The 15,789-nt window shown below is 35.2% G+C and overlaps 2 protein-coding genes across 4 annotated transcripts; one reads left to right on the top strand and one right to left on the bottom strand.

Moving 5' to 3' along the window:
• The first annotated feature begins 4,555 nt into the window (after window positions 1–4,555).
• LOC106311995 (superoxide dismutase [Cu-Zn]) lies at window positions 4,556–6,683 on the top strand. The gene is made up of 8 exons (XM_013749362.1): window positions 4,556–4,663; window positions 5,147–5,243; window positions 5,335–5,436; window positions 5,641–5,736; window positions 5,877–5,908; window positions 6,001–6,076; window positions 6,196–6,249; window positions 6,450–6,683. Exons 2-8 carry the CDS (start codon window positions 5,168–5,170, stop codon window positions 6,470–6,472), a joined length of 459 nt encoding a protein of 152 aa, XP_013604816.1. The 5' UTR covers window positions 4,556–4,663; window positions 5,147–5,167; the 3' UTR covers window positions 6,473–6,683.
• Window positions 6,562–15,718, bottom strand: LOC106311994 (DNA replication ATP-dependent helicase/nuclease DNA2). Of its 3 annotated transcripts, none has more exons than XM_013749359.1 (36): window positions 15,593–15,718; window positions 15,400–15,503; window positions 14,984–15,294; window positions 14,691–14,858; window positions 14,372–14,596; window positions 14,234–14,296; window positions 13,858–14,067; window positions 13,723–13,776; window positions 13,592–13,653; window positions 13,156–13,288; window positions 12,961–13,071; window positions 12,753–12,849; window positions 12,441–12,523; window positions 11,917–11,982; window positions 11,537–11,692; window positions 11,386–11,441; window positions 11,245–11,302; window positions 11,054–11,164; window positions 10,914–10,970; window positions 10,515–10,649; window positions 10,171–10,425; window positions 9,970–10,044; window positions 9,707–9,828; window positions 9,545–9,617; window positions 9,327–9,431; window positions 9,057–9,224; window positions 8,757–8,826; window positions 8,532–8,683; window positions 8,365–8,442; window positions 8,187–8,279; window positions 7,963–8,100; window positions 7,826–7,865; window positions 7,673–7,746; window positions 7,460–7,597; window positions 7,255–7,374; window positions 6,562–7,170 (listed from the first exon to the last, which is right to left on the bottom strand). In XM_013749359.1, the coding sequence occupies exons 3-36, from the start codon at window positions 15,266–15,268 to the stop codon at window positions 7,045–7,047; spliced, it is 3,957 nt and encodes a 1,318-aa protein (XP_013604813.1). In that variant the 5' UTR covers window positions 15,269–15,294; window positions 15,400–15,503; window positions 15,593–15,718; the 3' UTR covers window positions 6,562–7,044. The 3 variants fall into 3 exon arrangements, with proteins under 3 accessions (XP_013604813.1, XP_013604814.1, XP_013604815.1); XM_013749360.1 differs by having other exon boundaries at window positions 14,372–14,593; XM_013749361.1 differs by lacking the exons at window positions 14,984–15,294; window positions 15,400–15,503; window positions 15,593–15,718 and having other exon boundaries at window positions 14,234–14,273; window positions 14,372–14,593; window positions 14,691–14,855.
• Window positions 15,719–15,789: the final 71 nt, after the last annotated feature.

Here is a 15,789-nt window from a genome sequence, read left to right as displayed (position 1 = left end):
TTGAACTGAACATATTGAATAGAGACAACCGAGATTACATGAATTAAATCCCAAAAAAAATTCGGTTTGGTTTACTATTTGGACTGGTTTACTACATTTGTGAATAATCTATCTAAAAAAATCATAGTTTGAAAAATTAAGATGAATTTCCTTATTTTCCTAACTGTGCCCTAAGCTCATTATTACAAAGTTATATTGTATATATTGTGCGTGTCCGAGAAGCAAAATAAGTTACTTGCTATGAACGATTTTAAATGTGAGATTTTTTGTAGTTGTAATTCTTTTGGAAAGTTTCAAATGTATAAATAACGCAAATTAAGTTGTGAACGGAATGTTTTGGAAAGAAGTATATACACATTTAATGATTTTAAAATCGTTATATATATGGTATTAAAACTTTATACCCTACTTTCTATACGTCAAAACTGAGGTAATTTAAACCTTCTATATTTCTGAAATCACCCATGTATTTCCTTTTTATAAATACCACCATATAGCTATATAATAAACGTATACCGACTTTATTCAGTCATACTAGCACACCAGCACATGTTTCTTAGTTTTCTCTCTGAGTCTAGCTTAGCAAATGGCAAATTTTAACTTTGTTTTCGACTTAAAAGTTTATGTGGAAAATCAAGGTTAAAATCTAACGCCAATGAAATAGTATTCAAGTTCTAATGGTTTTATTAGATACCAACATGAGTGATTTGTATGATAAACATATATATTGTGTTGTTCATAATATATGGTTGGATTATATGTTTCCATCAATAAATGATTGAACAAATAGTAAATAGTTACGTTTTAGTGTTTTGGTGTTTGATTTATTTGGCCCAACTAACGTTGAGTTCATCTTCGTTATAACATGGTGATATGATACACGCGACGGTGGAAAAGGATTTGATTCATCAATTTGAACCATTCTTAGCAGAAGGAATTACTAACTTTCTCAGCAACTTTTCACTCAATCATTCATGTGGATCTTATCGAAGGAGTCTAATCCCATCTCATTATTCTCAATTTCCCATTATATAAGAAACCTATGTGAGGGACAAGCAAGTGCCGCAAAATACCTTTTATATGTATATATAAATTAGCTTACTATAATCTCACTATAATCTCCATACCAATTTTTTTAATTGTAGATCTTTTTTCAACTATAATTTTGAAACATGGTTATATGAAGTGGGAATATTGTTTCAGGTTTTGTGTAATGACTAATCAATTTTTAGTTATTGTCCATTGTATCAGTGATTCAAATAATCATGTTTAATCATTTAACACCTTCTAAAACTACACAAGGTATTCATATACTAACCTTAAAGTATGAGAAATTTCCTAGGATAACATTTTTTAAGTTTTTATCACAAAATAGCTTTCAATGAATAAAATGACCAAAATAAGTTTTATTAAAAAGTAAAAATGTATTTTTACCCTAGGGTTAACTAATGTAGACTTAGGGTTTATAATTAAAAGGTGGGATTTTGAGGATAAAATTTCAAATTTAAAAAAATAAAAATTAAAAATTTCAAAACAAAAAAGACTATTTTGGTCTTTTTCTTTTTTAAGGGTTATTTTGTGACAAAAACTTAAAAAATGGCTATTTGAGAGAATTTCCCTATAAGTATACAACATTAAATTAATTTAGGTGTTTTTTATTTACAATAACGTTTCTATAGTTTTTTTTTAAATTACATATGTAGTTTGTATAATGACTAAAAACTATGTTATATCTTTAGTTTAAAACAAATATATCTCTTATCCCGTATAACTCCGCGCAAGGCGCGGGTTATTACCTAGTCTCAAAATGATTAAGCTGCAAAATCACAAAATAGTAGTAGAAGAAAATTGTGACTACAAAACAAAAGCCATTTATTGAACTATTCGTCTTTTTCTGTTTTACCTAAAATCAGCGCATATTTGTCTATTTTACAGTCTATCAAATTGGTTTAACCAAAATGGCTTTATTTGTGATATATAGTTCAAATTGGTATATAACCCAAAATAGTTGCTTTGTTACACATAAGCTCAGATTGGTGCAAAATGACAAAACAGTTATAAATAAAATACTCATTCTATTTCAAAATAATGTATGTTTTGGAGTTTTCACACATATTAAGAAAATACGTAAACTCTTGACTATAAATACATTGTTTTCTGTGATTAGCTATTTTCCATAATTTTTAACCAATCAAAGTTCAGTAAACACAATTAATATCTTCGAAGTTCACAATTTATCATTATTACATGCATCTATACTATTATTTATGAAGTGATTTAATTTATTTTTCATGATTTCTATGATTTTAGGTAATTTTGCTTATTTGTCAACTTTTAATTAGGTTTAAGCTAAGTCATTAATTTATTAATAGTTTTTAGCTGAGTCCATAATTTATTAATTTAAATACTATAACTATAAAGTATGTAATTAGATATATAATTATTTTTATTTTGCTTATTTGTCATGTTTTCCATGATTTTAGTCAATTTTGTTTATTTATCATGTTTTTATTAGGTTTTAGCTTAGTCATTGATTTATTAATAATTTTTACCTGAATCACTAATTTATTAGTTTTAAAAAAATTTCGTAATGAATTATATGTTTCCATCAATAAATGATTGAACAAATAGTAAATAGTTAGGTTTTAGTGTTTTGGTGTTTGATTTATTTGGCCCAACTAACGTTGAGTTCATCTTCGTTATAACATGGTGATATGATACACGCGACGGTGGAAAAGGATTTGATTCATCAATTTGAACCATTCTTAGCAGAAGGAATTACTAACTTTCTCAGCAACTTTTCACTCAATCATTCATGTGGATCTTATCGAAGGAGTCTAATCCCATCTCATTATTCTCAATTTCCCATTATATAAGAAACCTATGTGAGGGACAAGCAAGTGCCGCAAAATACCTTTTATATGTATATATAAATTAGCTTACTATAATCTCCATAACAATTTTTTTAATTGTAGATCTTTTTTCAACTATAATTTTGAAACATGGTTATATGCAGTGGGAATATTGTTTCAGGTTTTGTGTAATGACTAATCAATTTTTAGTTATTGTCCATTGTATCAGTGATTCAAATAATCATGTTTAATCATTTAACACCTTCTAAAACTACACAAGGTATTCATATACTAACCTTAAAGTATGAGAAATTTCCTAGGATAACATTTTTTAAGTTTTTATCACAAAATAGCTTTCAATGAATAAAATGACCAAAATAAGTTTTATTAAAAAGTAAAAATGTATTTTTACCCTAGGGTTAACTAATGTAGACTTAGGGTTTATAATTAAAAGATGGGATTTTGAGGATAAAATTTCAAATTTAAAAAAATAAAAATTAAAAATTTCAAAACAAAAAGACTATTTTGGTCTTTTAATTTTTTAAGGGCTATTTTGTGACAAAAACTTAAAAAATGGCTATTTGAGAGAATTTCCCTATAAGTATACAACATTAAATTAATTTAGGTGTTTTTTATTTACAATAACGTTTCTATAGTTTTTTTTTTAAATTACATATGTAGTTTGTATAATGACTAAAAAATATGTTATATCTTTAGTTTAAAACAAATATATCTCTTATCCCGTATAACTCCACGCAAGGCGCGGATTATTACCTAGTATATATTATTTGTTGTACCTAATAACGGGCAAATTACTCGTCAACGAAATCAAAACGTTACGCTAAAAGATATCTATACATATATATATATATATATAGCACTGGCAAAACGAATTTTATGTTTAATGGTCTTATTATAATATGCAGGTGCTATCTCTGACAAATGTAGTGTGGGATCTATAATCTATTTCTCAATTATTAGGATAAAAAAAAACTCTCTCTTACAATTTATCAGCTTTTTAACTTGTTCATCTCCTAGAAGCAGTATAGAGATCCTCCTCCACAACTTATATTTATCTTTCCGACTCTCGGTTGAACTTGGCTCGTTCTTTTGTTGCTAGCTGTTGTGCTGACTTAGTCGAGCCTCGGGATAGCGGTTTTGGTTGTTGTGTCTGTCTAACTAGATTGAGTTTGTGTTTAAAATTTTATTTTCGTTTCTCTATTTCTCGTTAACCTCTGTAATTCTGTCAAAAACTTAAAACTTGGTAATAATATCTTTACATTTTTAACCTTAAAAAATGAAAAAAAACTTATTTATGTTTCATGTGCTTTATTAATTTCATCCCAACTGACGAGTATAGTAGCTTTTCTCACTCAAGTTTAATTTGTGTTGCAAACACAGCAGCTCATCCACAAAACTCACTGTGATCTTGTGAGTGAGTGAGAGAATCTACCAATTTTCGAATGGGTAGCCCACAAGTTCAGAATTCAGAAAGCCCACTTTTTCAATATTCAGAGAGCCCATTTGAGCCCAGAAAGAGATATATGATGACAGTGAAAGTCAAAGACCTATCTCATCTATCTAGCTTGGATTATCCTGACCAGACCACACCTGGGTGGTTATTATTAATTAAACAGAAAATTAATTAATTAAATTTAAAAAAAAATAGCGAACACCTACCCACATGTCGACCTCTCGTGCCTATATACAAGTACACAAAGACAAACCAGCAACCACAAAGCAGCTTCTCCCCCCAGATTATTCACTTCCAAGGCATTTCATCTTATTCACTTCCAAAGGGGTACCCTGAGGTATGTTTTGACTCCCTTTATTATGTCACTATGGATCATGGATGTTATCTTAGATTGATTAACCACATGGATTCTTTAGATCTATTATTCACATGGTTGCCTGAATCTACGCTTAGATCTTTCAGTAAATGCTTTTTCAAATTTTATGATCGGTGGATCTATTGATTCCTTCCTTGTTATCTTTTGGGTAAGAAAAAAAGGCTTAAGCTTTTCATTTGAAAACTTGAAACAGTTTACCAATAGAACATCCTGATGATGATCCCATGTCCAGTTTGTGATTTTTTTTTCTAATCGATAAATCTTTTATGGGTTTACATAAAGATCTGTTTTTTTTTTTGTGTCTGTGCATCAAGCTTATAATAAGATTAGTGTTTAAATAAAGGGAGCATCTTAATGTATTTGTTGAACCATTTTTTTTGTCTCTGGATTGTACATGTTGTATATATATGTTGAGATGAATGATTTGTTCTGTTGGATTTACAGATCACAAAGGATCACAAAACTATGGCCAAGGGAGTTGCAGTTCTGAACAGCAGTGAGGGTGTTAAGGGGACCATCTTCTTCACCCATGAAGGAAACGGTACCTTTTTAACAAAAAAAAAAAAAACGCTTTTATTTTAAGCCATCCTTTTAACTCTTATGAAGATTGAATTACTGTGTTGGTGTTGCAGGTGCCACTACTGTGACAGGAACTGTTTCTGGCCTTAAACCTGGTCTCCATGGTTTCCATGTCCATGCTCTTGGTGACACCACTAACGGTTGCATGTCTACCGGTACTACTCTTCTGCCTCTTGTAAACTAACCTGGAATTTTTTGTTATGGCTAAGAAACTTTAAGAGATGAAGATGATGGTGTTTTGTCTACATGGTTTTGAATCATCTAATTGAACTTTTTTTGTTTGTTTATGTTCCTAATCCGGAGCTGTAATTTTTTCTTGTCAAAGTCTTGTTAATCCTTGGGTCAATCTTCTATTCTAGGTCCACATTTCAACCCTGATGGTAAAACTCACGGTGCACCGGAGGATGCTAATCGTCATGCTGGCGATCTAGGAAACATCATTGTTGGGGATGATGGTATTTTTTTCTTTTTCTTCTTCTTCTCCTCTGATCTCAAGCTTCTTTAGAGCTGTTTTGTAGAACGTTTCTCATCTTTAGACCAGCTTTAGTGTTCATGGGTTTACACAAAATCTTCTTCTTTCTTTTTGCTGTCTCAGGAACTGCCACCTTCACAATCACTGACAGCCAGGTTCATAGCTCTGTTACCTATTTTATTCTCTCTTTTTTTTTTCCTTTTACGAAACTGCTTTAGTGAACCAATTTGTTGTGTTTGTTCCACAGATTCCCCTTAGTGGTCCAAACTCTATTGTCGGAAGGGCCGTTGTTGTCCACGCAGACCCTGATGACCTCGGAAAGGGTAATGACCTATGGCTATTTAAGATCCTTTTTACATTCTCCATATGAGGACATCTACTGGACTCAACATCCATCCTAACAACACTATCTAAACTCTCATTGGATATTTAAATTTTTCAGGAGGCCATGAACTCAGCTTGTCTACTGGAAACGCAGGCGGCCGTGTTGCTTGTGGTAAGTAGAGCTAAACCATTTTTCTCACCTTTTTTGTTGTGGATTCTCTCTGGCAACTCAACGCTCGCCTTGGTAGACTACAGATAAAACTACTATAGGCTTGTGGGAATTTAGTCTCAATCTTGATGACTTCTCATTCGATCTACTAATAGACTTAGAAAGGATCAACTGATTGAACTTTGGTTACTACCATTTTGCAGGTATTATTGGTCTTCAGGGCTAAGCTGTTGCTTTTCGACGAAGAGAGTGATGTAATAAGGAGGTTCGACCTCTAGACATGGCTAGTTTGTGTATCTTTGGTGTGTGTGTGTGTGGCTGTAATAATTGAGCTTAGTGGCTCATTGCTTTTGGTTTAAGACGAAAGAACACATAATGTTTTCTGTTTCATGAATAACAGAGATGGTTGAAAACAATAAAATAATATTGATATGATAGTATGTGGTGTAGATGCAAATATTTGAAATACATCTATTGCTAAACTTGATTGGTTGATAGAGCATGAATATTTCAGTTATTCTCTTCTTAGGTCCAATAAAAAATTTCAGTCAATGAAGAAATGATCTTAAGATGAGTGAGGGCTTTGAATGATTTCGCTTGTTATATAGTTACTGAATACTAGCTTGTGTCCTACACTCTCCTTAAACAGACAACTATGTTGATAATGGAACTGTGCATGTGTTAGATGCCCTCATGATTTCTTTTTTTATCAACAAAACTGGACTCGGAAAATACATCAATTTGATTATACACTTCCATTCCTTTTGGGCAGAAACGAAGATACTTCTTGATCACTTGTTATGGTTTTAGATCCCCCGGAGAAAGAGTCAAGATACCTGACTGCTCTTTAACCTTCTTCAGCAGAAGCATCAGGAGTGGAACTTTTGATAGTGTTCTTTGTGATCCCACCATTATCAACTTTTTCTGTGCAAACCAAACCAAACAAAACATTATGTCACTAATTGAAAAAAACATTACTCAACACCACATATGTTCTCCTTCTCTCACCTTGGCTCGTGTCAAAGCAACGTTGATCCTATGCCAATCTCCGAGCAGTGAAGAGCCAGAACTCCTTGGTTTCTCTCTCGATCTCACAAAGGATACTATTATGCAGTCTTTATCTCTTCCCTAAAACCATGTGATCTCATCAAAAGGATGGCTTACCAAAATCAAAATGCTTGAGAACAGAACGGTAAGAGTCTTAGAGCCAAACCTGATACTTGTCAATAGTATGTATCTCCACAGACGCCGTTGGAATTGCGTGTTGAATGAGGCTCGCTTGTGAATTATAAGGAGTAATGATTCCAATATCTTTACTATCCACTCCATTGTTAACTAGCTCCTCCACAATCTAAGTTTAAAGCATTACCAAAGTTCGCTCATGTTTTCTTTTACTTTCAATGCATCTTTCATATTTTTACAGTACCTCAGCTATTATTGAAGCTTCAACTGGATTGTTGATCGCATTCTGATCCCTGGCTTCAAAAGCACGCAGCATATCTGGAAAACCTTATCATTTAATCTCATGAAAAATCCAAGAGCTCATGTGAAGAAAAAGTAACTAGCAAGTACCACCAACCTGTGTTAATAAATACAACTGTTCTCGCTGGCTCCAGAACCTAATGACAAAAACAATTAAGATGCTTATTAGTTATTAGATTATTAGTTGCTTGAAGATGCTCTAATTTATAAAACGTATAAGGACAACACACTGACCTTCCTAAGCCATGGCGAATTAGAACTGGAAGTAGAAAGAACAAGTGTGGCATTAGCTACTTCAGCGGAACCACAGCACAATCTGTCTCCATATATCAAGGCATTTGATAGTTCCATAATACCTCGACACATTCGGTACTGCACATTAAAAATTGTCTTGGTAAAACAAAATGGTACAAGCCTAATACTAACATAAGCCAATCCCAGTAGATAAGGCTAATAACCTGGTTTTGTAACATTGAAATTGCCTGAGGATGAGCTTCTGATAACCTACGAAACAAGCTTATCCCCATCCCATTCTCTCTAGCCTCTGTACTCTAATTTCATAAAACACAACACGGATGCTGAAGTTACTGGAAAAAGGGGGAGATATTTCAAAAGAGGTGGTAAATGCTTGCTTACCTGCACTAGTGGCGGTAGTTGATAGTGGTCGCCAACAAGTACAAATGTAGAGGCAAACAGCAAAGGTCCTATTGATACCTGATCAGTACAAGAAACAATAACAGTTAACTCAATTGTGTCCACTCTTTCTTTCAATTCTTACACATAAGTGAGATGAGAGATCATACAGGGAGGGCAATTTGGCCGGCTTCATCAATAATGCATACGTCAAATCGCCTATTCACAAGGTATGGACTATTGATTCCCAGACAAGTAGAGGCCACAACTTTGACCTGGTCCAACTTTGTTTTGATGTCGTCGACACTGCACATATCCATAGCTGCCACAAAGATAAGTCCAGACTATACCTATAAGACTTCGAAGCTATAATAGTTCGAAGATTATTTTCATACCCGAAAAGCAACTTTCTCGAACTTCTTCGTGTACAGCCTCGTCTCTTCCAATACGTAAAAACTCAATTCCCTGCAAATGTATCCAAGATAGTATGTCATATGTATTAAATATATTCCTATATGTCTAGAAGTAGGCACTTGAAGAAGACATTTTTTAACTCTTTCTTAAGAACAAAAACTTATGCAGTTTATTCACCGACAAGATACAGAGTGACAAGATAATTATAAATACTGTGGAGATGGATGAAAGAGTCATAATCCAGAAAAAAATATAAGAAGGTTAGCTAGAGGATAAAGGACCTGTGCTTTTAATTTGATAAGTAGATTATCAACTGCAGAGTTTGTGTAAGATGCCAGCAGAATAGATGAACCTCTGATCAACAAAGCTTTCACAGCATGGACCATTGTGGAGGTTTTCCCTGTTCCAGGCATTCCTAAGATTAACGCATAGTCCTTCGCAGTCAGTATCTGAAAATTAAATAAAGCAAGTCCTTCATGAGTTTTGTACACAAAATGCGTTAAGAATAGCGCGTTAAACAAGAGAACAATCAAACATAATCATGCAATGACCTTTAGTATAGCTTGACGCTGATCATTATTTAAGCTCTTTTCTGACCAAATATATGATATTGCTGGATCCTGGCTCAGTATAGATCCATTGTCAAATCTAGGAGGCTACAGAGACATGGAAGAAAGAAGAAAAATGAAGCATGTAAAGAAGAATCTAAGAAACAAATAGCATCATGGTAACAACGGGAAAACTGAAAAAGATGAACCAGACAAATCACCTCAAGATCCACAATCATTTTCCTGATGCCAATGGTATGTATGCTTTGTATGAAAAGCTGCATGAGATTGAACCTTGAAGAATATGAAGATATTGAATCAATATCGTGACAGCGCATGTAGGTAGGATCAATAAGTGAATGAAACATAAATGACTAAATCACCTCATAATTGAAAATGATGTCATGAATTCATCCTTGTAAATTCGCCATAACTCATTAGTGAGATTGGCCACCTCAGAAGAAGGCTCACTCCAAGGAAGACGTAAACGCTTGGAAAAAGAAACCTAAGGATTAACAAAGAAAAAGGAAAAACCAGGACTCTTTAGATATGTCTGAGTAAGAATAAGATCAATTGTACCAGACAAACTAAGCTAAAACCACAAACTGTTTAAGGAAAACTTAGGAGGAATGAGGAATGTACTTACTGATACATGAGTGCGACTAATCTCTGCTATAATTCCATTTGCAACTGTTAGGTGGCTGACTTCTGTGCGAAGAATCTGGACATGAAAATTTATAAACAAAAAAAGTGAAACAGCATAAACTAAGAAGAATACTCTCTAGTGCAGCTAACTTTATTGGTTCTTAGCCATGACCAAAAAAAACAATGAAAAAAATAATAGTACCACGCGGTCTCCTGTTTTAAGTCTGCAATCCAGGTCATCAGCTGCAGTGGTTCCAGTCCTAGTCGTATCTTCGATGGGTACTCTTTCTCTAGATTCAGATGAGTTTTGACGTACAAAACGATAAATGAATCTAGAATCTTTATGAGAGCTATGATGCTGAAACCCATCTTTCATGTCAAGAACCATAGAAGAAAGATGACTAGCTGAGTCGCTGCCCTTTGAACCATGTGGATGTGCAATATCTTTCCTGGGAAGCTGTAAAATAACTTAGATATAAGGTCTCCAAATCAGAAACGACCGCTGAGTTTGTACTCCAGTAAAAATAGCTGGTATTCAAGACTGACCTTCATCTCTCTAGCTTCCAAGTCAATCAGTCTGTTCCAGTGTCGTATGAATTTAAAATGCAAAGTTGAAAGATGAGATACATGTGCGTCAAAGAGATCGGCGAGTCCGCTACTCTCCGTGTTTCCACCATCTGCCTGGTCAAGCAGATAAGATGTTTTAGAAGCTTTAATCCAATAAGATATGATGAAAGTTCAACACCATAAAGATGGACGTTCTACCACTCCCCGAAACATGCTAAAAACATGTAGTTTGCTCTCAGAATTTACATGCACAATGACTCTGACCAACGAAAAGTCTAATATACAGCAGCAGATTAACAAAATGGAAATCCAGGTCTAGTATAAAGAATGTAATCTAAACCAACGGTCTATTATTCATCATAGGAAAAAATATAATACCTTATGATAAATCGTGCAGGCGTCCAGATGGCGACAGTTACGGCACATATTTGGATTCTAGCATCAAAATAATAAAACCATACCATTATCTCGTAAATATTCACTAGAAAAAAAATTCATTACTGGACATCAAAGCATACCCGTAACATTGGTGGCAGTTGTTGGGTTGTTGATGCGACGAGGATGTCATTTGCAAGTTCATTACGACGAATAATCAGACCCACCAAATCTGATCTTTGAACAGAAATTCCCTTTTACAAGTGAGAAATGAAAGCTTAGCCACTTCCAATATCTTGAGACCAAAGAAAGGCACACAAAAGTTTAGACTCACCTGTGTCTGATCTGACTGTAGATAATACAGAAGGCCATTGTCAATATGCTTTAGGTACCTGAAAATTGGAAACTGTGAGATGGACACAGAAAAAATATTAACTGATGTCAGCAAAAGAAAGAAAGACGACACATAAAGCACCTCTCAGACATAAGGAGCGTGTACAAGATCACCTGTGCACAATGTTCCATTGATGCCTGCATAACACAATAAAGACCAAGCACTTCGCTGTCAAAAGGCTATTCTAACTTTTAAATTTCAACCGAATATCTAGATAGATCTCCATACAAACCTGCCCATTAGGAGCCTTTCCAGATTTAAACTCAAGAGGCATTAGTTTCTCATTCGCTGTGTTCATGTCAGACCCAACTATCACTCTGACTGAAGCATCAACCATTCCTTTCAGACCATATTTAGGGGCCCATGACATCTCCTCAATGTCAATTACCTGAGGTAATACATTTTGCTTATTTACATAACAGAATTCTCATAAGAAGAGAGTGCTTTGAATAAACACCAGTTCTGATGGAAATTTAAGATGTGGTTTATGCATCCGCTTGGAACAACAAAATAAGAAACATTTGAATCAACAAATTGGTTCTATTCTTCACCTGAAAGATATGAAATCCTAAGAAGAAAGAAGGGAGAGAGAGAGTAGGAAGAGATATTCACCTCTGATATCTTTACCATTCGCTGCCCATTAGTAGACCCAAAATTAACATTTGATATTGTTGAGTCCTGTTAATAATGACCATGCCATGAGTTAAAGATGTTTCTGCCTATAGAGTTATTAGAAAACATGACTTTAAAGGGGAAGAAATAAGAGAAAGAAAAGCATGCAAAAACTACCTCAAAGGTTTCATTAGATGCCACTCAAATACTAAAATAAATAAAAAGTGACGGTGGCTACGAATCTGGTTATTTACTTGTTATTAGATATATGTAGCTAAAAGTAGCATTAAAACAAATATGTGATTATCATACTAGCACATGCACCAAGGAAAAAATTCCAGCACATCATAAGAGCATAACACAATGAAAATATGTAAGAGCCTAAGCGAGACAAATCTAAAAAATATCTGAAGGACAGCCAAGCAGAAGAGTAACCATTCTTTTAATGTTCATCTAAGGAAACAGTAATATAACATCTAAGATAAACTCAAGAAAGAATCATCAATAGGAAAATACAGGTGCACCTTCGAATCTCGGAAGTGATGAATCCAATTCAACATTTTTGGGATAGCTTCGTGTAAGGTTGCTTTCACGCCTCGCTCATGCACTGTAGAGAGCATATGACCAGATAAGAAAATGATAAAGTGCATTTCATTGAACCCTCAAAGCACAATGATTCCAAAATAACTCGAGAAGTATTATAGCCATATTAATTTCAAACTCCAATATACTAAGAGGTAGCGTAGCTATACTAACTCAAAAGTATAATATATAAATAAGAGGTATTCTAGCTATATAATAAATGCATGGTAGGAACATGTAATGTAGTAACCAACCTCCACATGCATATAAGCTCTCAATATTATTCTTAATCACCATGCTCGCATATTCCTGCAAACCATCTGCAGATGGAGACTCTTGCGTGAGACCTGCCTGTTAAAGAGGAAATGTACAGTACAGATCACTGCACTACAAATGCAAGAAATAAAACAAAATACTCATTGTCCAACATAATTTCATCAAATATTTCATACTGCATTAAACCTGAAAAACTTGATGCAGCAAGGTTCCAAGCAAGGCAGCTGTAGCGTGTTCATTGGATCTTAGCCTCTCATCTAGCACGGTTCTCCTTGGACAACCAAAACTTGCTGCAACCTGAAAGACAAAACCGTTATTCCCAACAAAGGCAGAAAAAAAAATTAAGTGCACAGAAGATTGGTATTTTCAATCAGAAGTTACCTTAGTTCCAGCAACAAGGGTATCAGGATGAACAATTAAGAAATTATTTTGATGGTCTACGTCACACTTGCCCTCTCCGTCAAAGTCTCCAATAACATTGATGGAATCTCCTGGTGATACAGTGCTGTAAAACCTGGGAACAATAACCGTCAAGTATTCAGGACGCAACACAGGCTAGTTAACCAAGTTTCAGCAACTGGGAATTGAATAGATGATTCTAAGCTCCCCCATACGCCAAGAGACTACCAAGATTAACAACAACAAAAGTGTGTAGCATGTTATCAGCCCACAATTAGAATAGAAATGGCAAGAGCATACGAGACCAAGACATCAAAAACAAGGTGTAGTACATTGAGTGAAGGATCAAAGACCACTTAATATTTTTGAAGCAAATTGATCTGAAAAGCACAGATCTCCCTATCTAAAAGAAAAGTACCATTCATCCCAGAGATACAAAGCGCATTCTTTTCCAGTGCGCTCGTCTAGCAAGCGAAGAACCTGAGAGAAATTTGGTCAGCAAATATAAGCATGTACAAGAAAGAAAGAAACCCTGTAATATATGCAAACCTTATAAGGACACTGGACCCTAGAAGAGCCAGCCAGGCCACGTTTCTCAGATACCTGAAGTAAAACTGGGGATAATGAGCAACTTTCACATAAAAACCACATAAGTAACCCAAGTATGATAAAGGCTAACTGTACCTCCAATACAAGGAAATAGCTATCTGGATTTACAGAATTATCTTTTTTTAGTAGAGCAATTGGCCCTCCGTCTACGGAGTTGCAGATACCAACGGAACAGATGTTATCATCTTCAAGACGAATTTGGGGCACCACAGTCCCCACATCGTCAGCTGTTTTGTCATCAACTGAGATGACATCCTCCACTTGATCTAGAAGTTCAAGCAAGGCCTACAAAAAGAGGTAACATGTAGAAATAATACATTAACATAATGTAGAAAACAATATAATGCATCTAGTCTTGATCAACCACAGTTGGAAGTAACAAAACAAATAACACATATTAAAAACTGTCTTCGGCAAACATCTAAAGACTGCATCAATTCTCAATTCTTACCTTTTTATGTTGTCCAGTGCCCGTGACCCTGCAAGCTGCACTGCATGTTACAGTACAAGGAAGCTAATATAAACAAGAGCAACGTTAGAAAATAGACAAAATGTCATCATTCATCCGTTTATCAAGAAAGAAATTCACCTTGTTGTGAGAGCATGAAAGTGACGGTGGGGTCTGGAAAGGACTGTTTCCACTACTAGAAGTGTTAACAATCTCAAACTCTGCATCTAGGGAAGGATTCACCCTTTCCGTAACCCTATTTGCTGGCAAAGCTGGTCTTTTGAAAGCTTTCTTTGAGGGAGAAGATAACCACTGCTCCACCTTGGAAGTTATATCAGATGTAAGACATTGCTTCTGCACTACCTGCTGTCATTTCCAATACGAAGAAGGTGAGTGAAACAGCTATAAATTTTCTGTCAACAACAGACAAAAGTACAAAAGAACAAAAAACAGAACATGCCTTGTCCAGAGAGCATGGGCGAAGGGTAGAAGATTTAAACCCCACTGAATTTTCAGTCAAGTCCATCATCTTAGGAACCTGCTTAGCAGCTGCGCGAAGTCTTTGATCTACAGGAGATATTTTCCAAGTAATCTCTTCGCCACCATCATCTTGACTTTGCTTTATCAACTATCAAGATAAAAGAAACAAGTAAGCATCACACGACCACTAGCAATTACATTAGTCAGCAGTAATCAAGCAACAAATTATCACAAATTAAACTGCAAAAAACAAGATATAAGAAAAGAAAGCACCATTCCAGGAGAGAATTTGAAGCGCTTAGCGTTTCTGGAGACCTCAGGAGACGCCTCCGCGAGTTCCCGATCCACATCTTTGGACTCATCAGGCGTGCTCAGAGGATTTTGAGGCGTTGAGACAACGGGGTTAGAGGCGAGAGAGTTGGAAGTTGATTGGGAGTTCTGAATATGTCTTTGGAACAGCTGCTGGATGCCAACACTGGAAGGCTGTGAAGACTGGTTGGATGAAGATTGTTTGTTTGTTTTCAAAGCTGAAGACTTTGGCTTCTTTCTCGGCGGCATTTTCCAATGGCTTTACTACTCACACCCTAAAACTCCAAAAGACACTTTTTTTTGTTAAAGACAAAGGCGAATAGCTCAATTAGATTAACACACCTTTCTCATAACAAGAGAGAGAGTGAAAGTTTTAACACCTTTTTCTCAGCGATCAAGCTCCGGGAATCAAACAACAAACGTTGACAGAGAAACCCCTAAACCTAGACCCAACAGAAGCTTCCGTAAACGAACTTCATAGACTCTGAAAATTGTAGAGCAAGTTGAGAATCAAGACCAAAATCTACGTGAAAAGAATGTATAGAAATGAATCGATAGAACCCAAAGACTAACCGGATATGGAGAAGTAGAGAGCAATGGTGACGGCGATGAAGAGGCCTAAGGGGCTGTCGACGGCGACGGCGACGGCGACGGCGAGTCAGTGATGAGAGTCGCGAAGTGAAGGTTCGGTTCTGATTCTGAACCTCTCAAAAGTCAAAACTAAACCCCGTCGCTTTTAATTCAACGTAAACCGAAAACAATCCGGTTTA

The sequence above is a fragment of the Brassica oleracea genome, chromosome C8 (genome assembly GCF_000695525.1).
Source record: "Brassica oleracea var. oleracea cultivar TO1000 chromosome C8, BOL, whole genome shotgun sequence".
NCBI classification, from domain to species: Eukaryota; Viridiplantae; Streptophyta; class Magnoliopsida; order Brassicales; family Brassicaceae; genus Brassica; species Brassica oleracea.
Note: the sequence above shows the minus strand (reverse complement) of the source record. Positions and strands in the feature narration are given on the sequence as shown.

Excerpts from the sequence above, each read along its gene's own strand:
- LOC106311995 (XM_013749362.1), top strand. The coding sequence starts at position 5,168 with ATGGCCAAGGGAGTTGCAGTTCTGAACAGCAGTGAGGGTGTTAAGGGG. Across the intron at positions 5,244-5,334 it reads CTTCACCCATGAAGGAAACG|GTGCCACTACTGTGACAGGA; the intron begins GTACCTTTTTAA and ends TTGGTGTTGCAG. Across the intron at positions 5,737-5,876 it reads CATCATTGTTGGGGATGATG|GAACTGCCACCTTCACAATC; the intron begins GTATTTTTTTCT and ends TTGCTGTCTCAG.
- LOC106311994 (XM_013749359.1), bottom strand. The coding sequence starts at position 15,268 with ATGCCGCCGAGAAAGAAGCCAAAGTCTTCAGCTTTGAAAACAAACAAA. Across the intron at positions 8,827-9,056 it reads TTATCAAATTAAAAGCACAG|GGAATTGAGTTTTTACGTAT; the intron begins GTCCTTTATCCT and ends ATACATTTGCAG. Across the intron at positions 8,101-8,186 it reads TTTCAATGTTACAAAACCAG|TACCGAATGTGTCGAGGTAT; the intron begins GTTATTAGCCTT and ends TTTAATGTGCAG.